Raw genomic sequence first — 13,622 nt, forward strand, 5'->3', positions numbered from 1 at the left:
CCCCGTCACCTCCCCGCAAGCCACCAACCCGTTTCATCCCCCATCTCACCAGCTCATCAGCCGTGCAGGGCAGGGACTCGGAGGTGCCTAGGCGCACTGAGTGACCACTGGCCAGAGACGTGGATGACAGGCGCCGTTTGCGGGCCCCGCTGCAGTTGTTCGGGATGCTGAAGGCGCAGCGCTTGTGGTAGTTCAGCCCGCAGCCTGTAGGGGGCGCCGGAGAGTAGGAGACTTGGCGTCTGCCGCTCCTAGGTCCCTTCTGGAGAAGCTCTGCCCACTCCACACAATCTCCCACTTGGTTCTGTCCCCTCACCCCCCCAGCACAATCTCCTCCAAAAGGCACTACTACCCCTAAGTCCACCAGCCCCCTCCCCCCAGGCCCGCCCCTCCTTAGGGCTCCATCCCAAGTTCCAGCTTGTAGCCCCCACCATCACCCCATGTCACTCGGCCCCTGAACACGCCCCACACCCCACATTTTCCCACTCCAACAAGGGACACCTCAAAGGTCCCCGCCAAAGCTCCCCTACTTCTCACTTGTACCCGGCCATCACCCCATAGGTCCCCCAGTCCCTGAACATGCCTTGCACCCACCTTTTCCCACTGCAGCAAGGGATACCTCAAAAGTACCCTCCAAAGCTGTGACCCAGCTCCAATCCTCTATGGTAGACACCTCCTTCCAGTCCTCCCCAAAACTCCTGAACATCTCCCTGGAGACATCTGTTCCCTCTTCTAGCCCTGACCTTCCTTCTTCTGAGGCCCCTCTGGTTCCCCTCTTTCCTCAGCCCCAACTTTCCAAAAGAAAATCCTCTCCTCACCCCCACCCTAAGGCCACCATGGTCCCCTCCAGGTCTGCTCACCCCCCCACCCCACTTTCTCTTTTCTGTAGACCTGAAATCCAGGAGATCCCTACGTATTGTGAGTAAGTCAGGAGTGTCACACATGGTGGCTTGCGCCTGTAATCCCAGCACTTTTGGAGGCCAAGGTGGGAGAATCACGTGAGGTCAGGAGTTCAAGACCAGGTTAGCCAACAGAGGAAAACCTCATCTCTACTAAAAATGCAAAACTTAGCTGGGCGAGGTGGCACACACCTGTAATCCCAGCTACTCAGGAGGCTGAGCCAGGAGAATCATTTGAACCTGGGAGGCAAAGGTTGCAGTAAGCCAAGATGACACCATGGAACTCCTGCCTGGGCGACAGAGCAAGACTGTCTCAAAACAAACCAAAAAAATCAAAAAACAAAAAAAAAGTTTTCAGTTGTACTGCAGTTCATTGTACCGTACTAGGCAGAAGTAGACTTGTTATTATCTTTATTTTATTTTGTACAGAGAGGATCTCCCTGTACCCCAGGCTGGAGCACAATGGCACAATCTTGGCTCACTGCAGCCTTCAACTCCCAGGCTAAAAGCAATCCTTCTGCCTCAGCCTTCTGAGTAGCTGGAACCACAGGTGAGTGCCACCATGCCCGTATAATTATTTATTTTTGGTAGAGATGGGGTCTCACTGTGTTGCCCAGGCTGGTCTCAAACTCCTGGGCTCAAGCGATCCTCCCACCTCGGCCTCCCAAAGTGTTGGGATTACAGGTGTGAGCCACTGTGCCTGCCTGTTTTATCTTTTAAAATCCTCATCCATGGAGAAATCAGCTCAAGTCACCGTTTCTCGCTGGACCTCCTGCACGCGTACTCTAACACATCTGCAGTGATTCCAGACGATTCTAGGATCGCGTTCCATTCTGGAGGGAAGGGTGTGCCTCCAGCCTTTGCACGCCCTTCTGGTACCCGCCTGCTCTGGGCTTTCCAGCTCCATACTTCATTGTAGGCACTGTCTTGGCCACAGGCTGTCATCGTGAAGGCAAGCTGGGAGAACCATGTCCCTACAAGAAGAGCTTCCGCAGAGCAAATGGTCTTCGCATACAGGAACCATTTCCCAGTTTTGGCCTTTAATCGCTCATAGGCTTCCCAGAATTTCAGAATCTGTAACTCCCAGAATGAGTCTCAGGATAGAGTTAACCTCCAGTCGGAATGCATTCATTTGGGTTTCTCTCTCTTTTTTTTTTTTAACTTTCTTGAGACGGAGTTTTGCTCTTTGTTACCCAGGCTGGAGTGCAATGGCGCGATCTCGGCTCACCGCAACCTCCGCCTCCTGGGTTCAGGCAATTCTCCTGCCTCAGCCTCCTGAGTAGCTGGGATTACAGGCACGCGCCACCATGCCCAGCTAATTTTTTGTATTTTTAGTAAAGACAGTGTTTCACCATGTTGACCAGGATGGTCTCGATCTCTTGACCTCATGATCCACCCGCCTCGGCCTCCCAAAGTGCTGGGATTACAGGCTTGAGCCACCGTGCCTGGCCCCATTTGGGCTTCTCTTGACACCACAGGAACTGGGACCGTCATCTGTGATGGAGCTAGTGAAGTCTGTGCTGAGAACCCATTAGGACTGGGTGACTCCAGGGCTGTAGCACGACAAAGATTGGATATGCTGAGACCGTGAGAGCTGGATATGGTGTGTGGACGATGGCAATATTTTTAAGAGTTTGAATGTGCTGAGTCAGTTTCTCCAGGCCTAGAGTCCTTAAATAATACAAGCACACTCAGGACTGCATGGTGCTCTGAAACACAGGATACTGGAGAATCTGGATTTCTTTTATCTTTTTTTGAGACGGAGTCTTGCCCTGTCGCCCAGGCTGGAGTGCAATGGCACAGTCTCTGCTCACTGCAACCTCCGCCCCCCAGGTTCAAATGACTCTCCTGCCTTAGCCTCCCGAGTAGCAGGCGCCCACCAACATGCCCAGCTAACTTTTGTATTTTTAGTAGAGATGGGGTTTCACCATGTTGACCAGGCTGGTCTTGAACTCCTGACCTAGTGATCCACCCACCTCGGCCTCCCAAAGTGCTGGGATTATAGGCGTGAGCCACTGCGCCCGGCCCAGAATCTGGATTTTTGTACAAGTGTGGCAGTCATGGAGCTGCAGATGCTATCTTAGACCTAATACCCAATGGAACATCAGAGAATATGCCTCTAATGGCAGGGCACATTGTGTAAAAATGGAGGTGCATGGGGCCGGGCGCAGTGGCTTATGCCTATAATCCCAGTACTTGGAAAGGCTAAGGCGGGTGGATTACTTGAGGATAGGAGTTCGAGACCAGCCTGGCCAACATGGTGAAACCCTGTCTCTACTAAAAATACAAAAATTAGCCCGGCATGGTGGCTCACACCTGTAATCCCAGCACTTTGGGAGGCCGAGGCAGGCGGATCACAAGGTCAGGAATTTGAGACCAGCCTGACCAACAAGGTGAAACCCCATCTCTACTTAAAATACAAAAAAAATTAGCTGGGTGTGGTGGCACATGCCTATAATCCCAGCTATTCAGGAAGCTGAGGCAGGAGAATAGCTTGAACCTGGGAGGCGGAGGTTGCAGTGAGCTGAGATCGTGCCACTGCACTCCAGCCTGGGTGACAGAGTGAGACTCCACCTCAAACAAACAAACAAAAAGCATTAAAGTACAAAAATTAGCCAGGAGTGGTGGCACGCACCTGTAACCCCTGCTATTTGGGAGGCTGAGGCAGCAGAATTGCTTGAACCGGGAGGTGGAGGCTGCAGTGAGCCAAGATCACGCCACTGCATTCCAGCCTGTGCGACAGAGTGAGACTGTCTCACAAAAAAATTAAAATGGAGGCACAGGGTCTCATGAAAGAATGGATGGTCCTCACCTGTCATGTATCCTCATAGCCAATGCAGGTACATGGCCTTCATCTGTAGGCAGAGCCCCGATTTCAACATTCTCACTCAGAAGCATGAATAACAGGGACAGAGGCCCTATAGATCTTGACACTTGGGCTGAACCTTGAGACATCTTGGCTTAAAGAACTGTATGTTTTGGCCGGACGCAGTGGCTCACACTGTGTAATCCCAGCACTGTGGGAGGCTGAGGTGGGTGGATCATTTGAGGTCAGGAGTTCAAGACCAGCCTGGCCAATGTGGTGAAACCCCATTTCTACTAGAAATACAAAAATTATCCAGGCAGTATTGGCATGCCTGGGAGGCTAAAGCAGAGAATCGCTTGAGCCTGGGAAGGGGAGGTTGTGGTGAGCCAGGATCCCACCACTGCATTCCAGCCTGGGCAACAGAGTAAGATGCTGTTTCAAAAAAACATCGTACGTTTTTAAACTATAATTTAAGGAGACATGTATGGATGCTGTTATGGACTAAAATGTCTGTGTCTCCCCTTATATTTGGAGATGGTGCGTTTATGGAGGTAATTAAGGTTAATTGAAGCCGAAAGAATGTGGCTGTAATCCAATGGGACTGGTGACTTTTTTTTTTTTTTAGATAGAATCGTGTTCCATCACCCAAGCTGGAGTGCAGTGGCACAATCACGGCTCACTGCAGCCTCAACCTCCAGGGCCTAGGTGATCCCCCCACCTCGGCCTCTTGAGTAGCTAGGACTAGAGGTATGCCCTACCATGCCTGGCCAATTTGTTGTATTTTTTAGAGCCAGGGTTTCACCATGTTACCCATGCCAGTCTCAAACTCTGGATTCAAGCAATCCACCCACTTCATCCTCCCAAAGTGCTGGGATTACAGGCATGAGCCACTGTGCCCAGCCTTCCTTATAAAGGGAAGAGATACCAGGGATCCCTCTCTCCCTCCGTGTCCCACATGAACGCACAGTGAAATACTGGCCCTATTTAAGGCAGGAAAGCAGGCTACACCAGAAACAGAACCCTGCCAGAATCTGGATCTTGGTCTTCCCAGCCTCCAGAATGGTGAGAAGTAAGCACCTGTCATTTAAGCCACACGGCCGACAGTCCTGACAAACTGAGACAGGTGCCAGGTTGACGAGGGGTGGACGCTGATGGTCACGTTTGTGTGTCGGCTTGGCTAGGCAAGATCCACAGTTATTCAGACACTAATATAGATGTTGCCATGAAGGTTTGTTTTTTCTTTTCACCCTTTCAACCCGGCTTCTCCCAACTCTGGGAAAAATTAGGAAGGGAAGGCCCCATGGAAGTACTTTCTGGATGTGATTAAAATCCATAATCAGTTGACTGTAAGTGGGAGAGATTATCTTTCTTGTTCTAGGTGGGCCTGATTCAATCAGCTGAATGTTTTAAAAAGCAGATCAGAGTCTTCTCGGATGAAGAAATTCCACCTGTGGACACCAGCTTCAGCCTGTGTCTGAGAGTTCCCACTTTCCCTTCCTGATAGAATGGATTTTTCTTTTTTTGAACCAGGGTCTCGCTCTGTCACCCAGGCTGGTGTGCCGTGGTGCAATCAGGGCTCACTGCAGCCTCAACCTCCCAGGCTCAAGTGACCCTCCTGCCTCAGCCTCCTAAGTAGCTGGGACCACAGGTGTGTGTCATCATGCACGGCTAATCATTTTTTGTACAGGAGGAGTCTTGTTATGTTGCCCAGGCTGGTCTTGAACTCCTGGTCTCCAGGGATCCACCCACCTTGGCCTCCCAAAGTGCTGGGATTATGGGCCTGCCCCACTGTGCCTGGCCAGATTTGAGTTGCCTAACCAGCCCACACAATCCTGTAAGCTGATTCCTTGCATACAAATATCTTTTTTTTTTTTTTTTTTTTTTTTTAGGCAGAGTTTCGCTCTTGTTACCCAGGCTGGAGTGCAATGGCTCAATCTCCGCTCACCGCAACCTCTGCCTCCTGGGTTCAAGCAATTGTCCTGCCTCAGCCTCCCAAGTAGCGGGGACTACTGGCGTGCGCCACCATGCTCAGCTAATTTTTGTATTTTTAGTAGAGACGGGGTTTCACCTTGTTGATCAGGATGGTCTCGATCTCTTGACCTCGTGATCCACCCGCCTCGGACTCCCAAAGTGCTGGGATTACAGGCGTGAGCCACCGCGCCCGGCCACATACAAATATCCTAATATAAATCTCCTACAGGATCTGTTTCTCTGCTTGATCCCTGACTGATACAGGCCCCACCCTCTTCCCCAGCCACCCTTCTACTCACCAAGACTCAGTTCTTAGATCCCTACTTGTCCCTCCCAGCTCCACCTCCTAGGCTCCGCCCCCAGATCCGAGCCCCGGCCCAGCCCCACCCCTCCTTCCACAAGCTCTGCTTCTGAGCCCTTACTTTTTCCCATTATTACTTCCTAGGCTGTGCCCCAGCTCTGAGCCCCGCCCCTCCTCCCCACGGGGTCCGCAGGCCCGGACCATTAGGCTCCGCCCCCGGAGCCGACCCCCCCCCCCGGCCCCGCCCCTAACCCCTGTGCTCTCACCATCGCACTTGAGGCCCTGGCGCACTAGGCCGAAGAGCATCTCCCCGCAGTGATCACAGAAGGCAGGGGCCCGGTAGGAGTGCACCGTGAGGGCGTGCGGGCGGATCTGGAAGTCCTCGAAGGTGGCCGAGGCTGCAAACGGCAAATAGGGACGGATGCTTGAGCCGGAGTAGGCCAAAGCTTTTCCAGATCCCACGTTGCCAGATTTCTTACAGTCCTCCCAGACACAAGGTTTGGTCTTTCTTTCCTTTATTATTTTGCTCTCATACTACATTCTCCCTGGGTTCAAATCCCAGCTCCACCCCTGGACAAAACACCTATATCCCTATGCCCATGGCAGGGACAGAGAGGGAACTGGAGAGCTGTTTAATGGGCAGGGAGCTTCAGTTTTGCAAGATGACAACAGTTCTGGAGATGGGCTGCACAAAGTGTGCATGAACTTAACATTACTGAACTGTAATATTTTTATTTTTTGAGACAGAGTCTTGCTCTGTCACCCAGGCTGGAGTGCAGTAGTGCCATCTTGGCTCACCACAACCTCTGCCTCCCAGGTTCAAGCAATTCTCCTGCCTCAGCCTTCCAAGTAGCTGGGACTACAGACATGTGCCACCCTGCCTGTCATATATATATATATAAATTTTTTTTTTTGGTAGAGATAGGGTCTCCCGATGTTGCCCAGGCTGGTCTCAAACTCCTGGGCTCCAGCGATCCTCCCACCTCGGCCTCCCAAACTGCTGGGATTACAGGTGTAAGCCATTGCAACTGGCCCATTTTTTACTATTATATTAAAATTTAACACAATCAGTTACGGAGTGAACTCCTTGTTCTCCTCTTTTCTCTCTTCTCACTACTGCACTTGTCTAGTCTTATAAATAAATAAGCATAGCATATGTCCAGAAAAGAACACACAGGTGCACAGCTCAATGAGTTTTCAAACTGTACAAGCCATGTCACTAACATCCTGATCCACATATGGAAGTTTAGACCAGTCCCTAAAAAGCCCCTTTATGACCCCACTCAGTAACCAACTTTCCTGAAGACCCCCTCTCTCCTTTTTTTTTTTTTAAGAGAGGGAGAGAGAGAGATGGAGTCTCACTATGTTGCCCAGGCTGATCTTGAACTCCTGGGCTCAAGCGATCCTCTCAGCTCCAGCTCAGCGTCCCAAAGTGCTGGACTCACAGGCGTGAGTCACTGCATCAGGCCTCTCCTGACTTCTAACTCCAGAGAGACACTGTATCTGTCTTTTTCCTGCTTCACAGGAAATCATACGGTTTGTAGTCTGGCATCTAGTTTCTCTCGAAGCGTTATGTTTGTGAGATGCATGTAGGTTGCTGTGGCTCCTTCATGCTCAGTGCTGTGTGAAGGCCGCAGCGTGAATGCACCACACGCATCTACCCATCCAGGAGTGGTAGGTGGGAAAGGCATTTACCACAACGCATCTACCCATCCAGGAGTGGTAGGTGGGAAAGGCATTTACCACAACCCATCTACCCATCCAGGAGTGGTAGGTGGGAAAGGCATTTACCACAACACATCTACCCATCCAGGAGTGGTAGGTGGGAAAGGCATTTACCACAACGCATCTACCCATCCAGGAGTGGTAGGTGGGAAAGGCTCCCCCAGATGAGTCTAATTTGCGGAACTACTGGCCTCGAACTTCTAGGACGTTTCTCATCCCAACACCAGGCTACCCTCTCCTCCTCCAGATATCCCGGCCCGCACCCAGCCCAGCGACTGCCTCTCACCTGACAGCACCACCTCCACCAGGTCGCCCTCCTGGATGTCTCCGGCCGAGCGCACCAGCTGCAGAAGGTTGGCCGACGTGGGGTCATGTTTGAAAAGCAGGATCTTGTCGTAAAGGCCGTAGAAACCACACTCAGGGAACTGAGGGATGGGAGAGGGATGTGGCGATGGAAAGGCTCAGAGCCGCCTTCAGCAGCCTGACCCACCCAGGGCAGGGCCGGCTGTTTCCCCCGGAAACTCAGAGACCCCGCGGGCCCTCGCTTCCTGCCTGCCCTCTCCCAACCCCAGCGTGAGCCGGGCAGGATGCCAGCACCCCAAGTGTGCGGGGAGGGGGCGCCGGCGTGGGTGGCTGGACGGAGGAGCTGGGGTGGGAGGGAGTGTGTGTGGCTCCGGGAGCGTGGACACCTCGAATTTTCCGGAACCTGGTGGGGGCCGCGGGGGTGGGGAGGCTGAATGAACACCTCCTAGCCTGCGCCCCCCCACCCAGGCTCACACACCCGCCCCCCAGCTTCCTTCCTGGATCTGTCTATTGTTGTCCCAGTTACCTGGCTCAAGGCCCAGCAATGGGGCGGGGCGAGCTGGAAGGAGGACTTTTCGAGCCTCCTGTGAAAGTGGGGGTGGGCATGGGCGGGGGTCTAGGACTCGAAGGGGCTGGAGATGAGGAGGGTGTCTCCCACCCAATGCTCAAAGGACCCAGGTGTCTGGGTCCCTCAGCTTGGGGGGCCAGGGGACAGGAAATGAAACCTGATAGAACAGAAAGTGAAACTGCCCTGGTGGGGCCTCGGGAAGGAAGGTATGGGGCTCTAACACACCTGGACCTGGCAGAAAAATAAAACTGGGGTGAAGCCTGAGCGGGGCAGGCTGGGGACGTGAGCCCTGGATAAAGTTCACCCAAGGGACAATCTGCCTCCGTAGGCCACCAGCTTCCCATGAGGTGGGCTGAACTGGGGTGGGGAGCTGGGTCTGTTAGATTTGGGTGTTTGGTGGGTAAAACCCTATCTGTTCTCACTGCTAAGAGCCAGTCCACAGAAGATTAGGACTGCCTTGGCTCTGACCCCTGGGAAGTCTCTGTGTAAGCTTCAGTTTCCTTGTCTGGAGAATGGGGGAGCTGGCCTAGTTCCTCATGTTTCTCTGAAGCCCAAAGGATTCATTTCCAGGAGTCTGCAAAGATTCTGGAATTTGAATATTTTGGGATTCCAACATGCTCACATTACAGAATTCTACACTCTAGATTCCAACCTCGTATCACTATATATTTTAGGATTTCAATAACCTACATTAGCAGTAATCTAGTATTTTAATGTCCTAGGCTTCTGACAAGCTAGGACTGATACTCAGTATTTGAATTCTTCAGCATTCAAGGGCTTCATCCATCCAGCATTCCAAAATTCTAACATTTTAACTCTCTAGGATTCAACACTCTAGGAATCTAACATTCCAACATTTTAATGTTTTACTGTTTCACAAACCTCAGATTCTAATATCTGAACACTAACATAATGGCCCAGGATGCCTAGTCCAACAGTTTGTGATTCTAAAATTCTCATATTTGTACAGTCCACTACTCCAACACACAGAAGCCCTATTCGAACTTTTAACATTTTAGGATTCAGATGTGGAGTTCCACCTGATCCCCTCATAATGCCTAGCTGCCCACCCTGGGGACTGTGGTGTCCAAAATTAAGAGCAGGGTAATAGTACTGTGAGTAGGAAAGGCAATAGTCTCCAGAGCCTCTAGGGGTGCAGAAGGGGTGGCTGCCCCTCCACACACATCTCAGGCTTAGGGAAGGGCAGAACTGGGCTCTGAGACCTCACTTGCCCCTGGCAGCTAACTCAAGCACCTGCACCCACACATGTCACCGGATCGCCATGGCCAGCCTGGGTTCAATTTCTCCTGTTTCCACCAAATGGGAGGCCCGGAATGGGCCTGGACGTGGAGGTCCCCCGAAATCTGCTGCCCCTTCCTCCCCTTTCTACACCTGTCTGGCCTCTCCCTTCCTCCCTGTTTGCTGCAGAAAACAACATGCAGGGACATGAAATTTGGGGAGGCCTCTGGGGCACCCCACCCCTGCCCAGTCCTCTCTCAAAGGGATGTGGGGTGAGGGGCAATGGCCGGGGAGCAATACCCCCATTCCTCCATCACACCCAATACTCAGGTCTCCTCCCCTCCTCTTCCACACCCCAGGCCACAGACCCCTCTGCCAGCACTCCCTCCTTCAGCCTCTCCCCAAACTGGATCGGTGAGCCGGTGCCCTCACCTTCTGGTCCACGATGGAACAGGCCAGCTGCTTCACATGAGCCAGCTCAGAGGCGGCGGGCAACAGCACGAACTCGCGGGTCAGTCCGATCTGGATGTGAAAGGAGACCCCGGAGCCCGGGACCGGGATCTGGGGCAGTAGCGGTGGCGGCGACTGAAGCTCTAGACCGCCGGGGGGCGGAGGAGACCCCGGCCCGGGAGAGCCAGGGAGCCCCGCGGGATAAGAGGGGGCGGCGGCCATACGGGGAGGCCCGGGACCCGCCGCCCAGCGCCCACCCGGGACCCGGCTGGTGGGGCCCCGGGGGACCACAGGTCCTAGATCCGCGGGATCTCGTTAGCAGGTGGTGGCAGCGCGGGGATCCTAGAAGAGATCTGGCAGGCGGCAGGGACCTGAGGATGGCGGGGTCCTGGGAAAGAGAGGAAGGCATTGTCGTGGGTCAGAGGCCCGGAATCCAGGGCTCCCAGAAGATCAGAAAGGAGAAAAGTAGTGATTTGGGGGTCCCAGCGATTAAGAGATTCCAAGAAGCCGAAGGGGAAATCTAGTAGGTCGCAGGGATCAGGAGAGCCCGCGATTCAAAGGCCCCTTCCCTAGAGGAGGGACTGAGAAGGGGGCAGAGGGAATCCCAGGATCCAGTGCTCCAAGAACAGGATCCCACTCAGAAGGCGGCCCGGGGGATTCACCTTGAGGGTGGAAGACAGGAGTCTCTGAGTCGGGGACCGAGTGGATCCCAGAGATAAAGGGGTTCGCAGGAACCGCGAGCGGCCCGGGGATGGGCAGAGGGGTCCCGAGGGCCGGGGTAGGTAGCAGGGAATCTCACGGGTCGCGGAAGTTGGCGAAAAGTTCGGTCGGGAGCCGTGAGGAAGGGGGCGTTGCTGGCGGCGGAGTGGGGTGTGGGGCGGGGAGGGTCGCCAGGCGCTGGTAGCTCTTTCTCCCCCTCCAAAGTTTAAGTCTGCGGCTACGGCCCAGGAGGAAGTGTCCGGAGCGACAGCGCAGTCGACCAATCGACGCGGGCCTCGGTGACGTCAGGGAGGGGCGGAGCCTGCCGAGTGGCCGGGGGCGGAAGGGGGGGCGGAAGGGGGCGCGGAAGGGGGCGCGGAAGGGGAGGGCGGGCCCGAAGCCTCGGAGTTGGGGGCTGGACCTCCGCCGCCCGAGTCAGGGGCCAGGGATGGTGTGGGAGATGGAGGGCAGGCAGTCGGGACCGACTCCTTCACTGAACACAGCTAAGTCTGGAAAGTTAACTTTTCCCTGGGCTGGACGGGGAGGGGAGACACCCTCACCCACCGCCGGTCGCGGGCGTCGGGCTTGGAGGCCACTAGCCCTTTAAGGAGGGGCGCCCTCTCGGGCTGGGGGACGTCCGGCGCCCACCGGAGGGGACAGAATGGGAAATTGATGTCAGGTCTCGGCCAGCTCCCTGGGCTCGGCCTCTGTGTTCTCCGAGCTTCGCCCTGCCCTCCCCGCCCCGTCCCAGCCCAGGGGAGGGGGTGCTGCGGAGCGCTCCCCCGCCTTCCCAGCCTATTTCTCAGATGGGGAAGACCGAGGCCTCCAGATGGGCAGGAAGGCCTCGCTTCAGATCTGTCTGCAGCGTTGCTGGGCAAGGTGCATGGCGCTAACTGGAGGATGTTTGGGAAGGGTCCATTCCCACGCCCACCCCAACTCCGCCTTAGGACGGTGTGGGGCTGTCCGGAAAGGGAGACAGCACACCCACACCTCCTTCATAGAAGGAGAGTCTCCTGGGGATGTGCAGTACGTGTGCGTATCTTTCTCTCTGTGTGACTTTAGGTGAGTGTCTTTTCCTCTGTGAGCCCCAGTCCCTCCTGTTAGAAGGGACTGTAATAGGACTGACCCCACATAGGATGATGGGGACCGATGCAGTGGCACACAGGTGCCTGGAACCCAGCAGCTCAACGTAGTGGCTGTCTCTAATAATATGCGGAAAGGGGTGGGCGCCTCCAGCACTCAGGCTCTGATGGGCGGACCCGTCCATTTAGTCATCCAGCAAGTATCTGTGAGGACCTACTGGGTCCTGGATGGGCCCTGACATAAAACAGCCGCTACAGGGGTCAGTCTCCACAGCTAATAATCAAATAGTGGCTACCGTTTAGTGTACGCAGAGTACACAGAGTAAGCTGAATCCTCAGAGAAGCAAAGCGACTTGTGGAGATCCCAGAGTGAAGTTGCTCCAGGGAAGCTGCCCCACCCACCCCTTTGATTGACAAGTCAAGGCCTAGGTTTGAGCACTAAGAGAAGGGCCACCTGTCTGGCTGGGATGCCATAGGACTGGAAATGGCACGGCTGGCTGGGGATGGGGGCTGCCAGAAGAGCCCCTCTTCCTGGTGTAGGGCCGTTGGGGGTTGCTGAGGTCGGTACAGAATCGATTCTGTCACCACATCCGGGGGCTGGGGCTGGGGCTGGGGAAGGAAGTCTGAGGCTGGAGCGAAAACCCAAACCACCACCTGGGGAACTGCATCAGCCCAGAGGAATGAGCAGGGAGCACGCCACGTGGAGCCCACGCAGGCTCCTGTGGGCGTCACCTAAGGGCCTCCTGCACTCCTGCACCCTTTTTCCTGAGGGGAAGATGACTGTCCCAGCAAAACACTGCCATGTCTCCAGTGTGCAGGCAGAAGCCTCTATCCTTCCTTTTATGTTCACTGGGGCCTGCTGGGGGGTTGGGGGCACAGCCCGTTACATCCCAGGAAGTTGGCATTAGTGGCCTGTGGCAGAGGAGCTGGGATTGCCTGGCTGGTAGGTGGTGGAAGCCTCCTTCTGGAGATAGAAGCTCCATCTCATCTGGAACTATGTGGAGAGCTGTTCCCTCTTTTCAAGGCTGCGGACCCAGTGAAATGCCATGTAAAGCACCCTGCACAGTAGACACAGATCTCTGAGAAGGGAAAGGACGGACTCATCAGGACAGGCGCCTCCTCCCAGCACAGAGGAGCCTGCGATCTGTGCCCCAAAGCCATCATCCACCGCTGGAAGGTGCAGCCTTTCCCTCCCTGCTCCTTGTGGGCCTGGGATGGGAATGGGAGGGGGGTTTATGTCCTCTGGGCACCAGCCCATTGGCCTCACCCCCACCGATTACACATTCCAGGCAGACCTAGGCATCAGCTGAACTGTCATCACAGCATCTGCTCCCCAGGGTTCTGTCCCTGGGGGGGGAGCACTTAAGGACAGAAAGGGCACAAGGAGATTCGGTCCATTGCCTCTTCTGCTCTCCACCCACACCCCACCCCACCCAAGCTCTGGGCCCCTCTCCGGCCCCTGCTGCCCTACCACAAAACCCAGCCCATCATATCCCCTCTCCAAACCACCCAACCCAGCCAGAGCCGGTCACTCCTCCCCCAAAGCTCTCAGTCCCCTCAACAGATGGCACTGTCACCCATC

At 54.8% G+C, this 13,622-nt stretch overlaps 1 protein-coding gene and 1 long non-coding RNA gene across 3 annotated transcripts in view; one reads left to right on the plus strand and one right to left on the minus strand.

The window, feature by feature from the left end:
- Positions 1–11,218, minus strand: part of PRKD2 (protein kinase D2) — a 37,204-nt gene extending 25,986 nt beyond the window's left edge. The window contains exons 1-5 of one of the 2 annotated variants that reach the window (XM_035287472.3): positions 11,059–11,218; positions 10,242–10,647; positions 7,986–8,124; positions 6,241–6,372; positions 50–204 (exon numbers count right to left, since the gene is read on the minus strand). In XM_035287472.3, the coding sequence (XP_035143363.1) occupies positions 50–204; positions 6,241–6,372; positions 7,986–8,124; positions 10,242–10,481 (666 nt within the window). In that variant the 5' untranslated portion in view covers positions 10,482–10,647; positions 11,059–11,218. Of the gene's footprint in view, positions 1–49; positions 205–6,240; positions 6,373–7,985; positions 8,125–10,241; positions 10,648–10,921 lie in introns of both variants that reach the window. The other variant, XM_035287471.3, reaches the window with a different exon arrangement.
- On the plus strand, positions 199–8,834 carry LOC144580823 (uncharacterized). Its single transcript, XR_013531012.1, has 2 exons — positions 199–1,446; positions 7,947–8,834. It is a non-coding gene; the product is annotated as an uncharacterized LOC144580823 (long non-coding RNA).
- Positions 11,219–13,622: the final 2,404 nt, after the last annotated feature.

The sequence above is a fragment of the Callithrix jacchus genome, chromosome 22 (genome assembly GCF_049354715.1).
Source record: "Callithrix jacchus isolate 240 chromosome 22, calJac240_pri, whole genome shotgun sequence".
Classification (NCBI taxonomy): domain Eukaryota; kingdom Metazoa; phylum Chordata; class Mammalia; order Primates; family Cebidae; genus Callithrix; species Callithrix jacchus.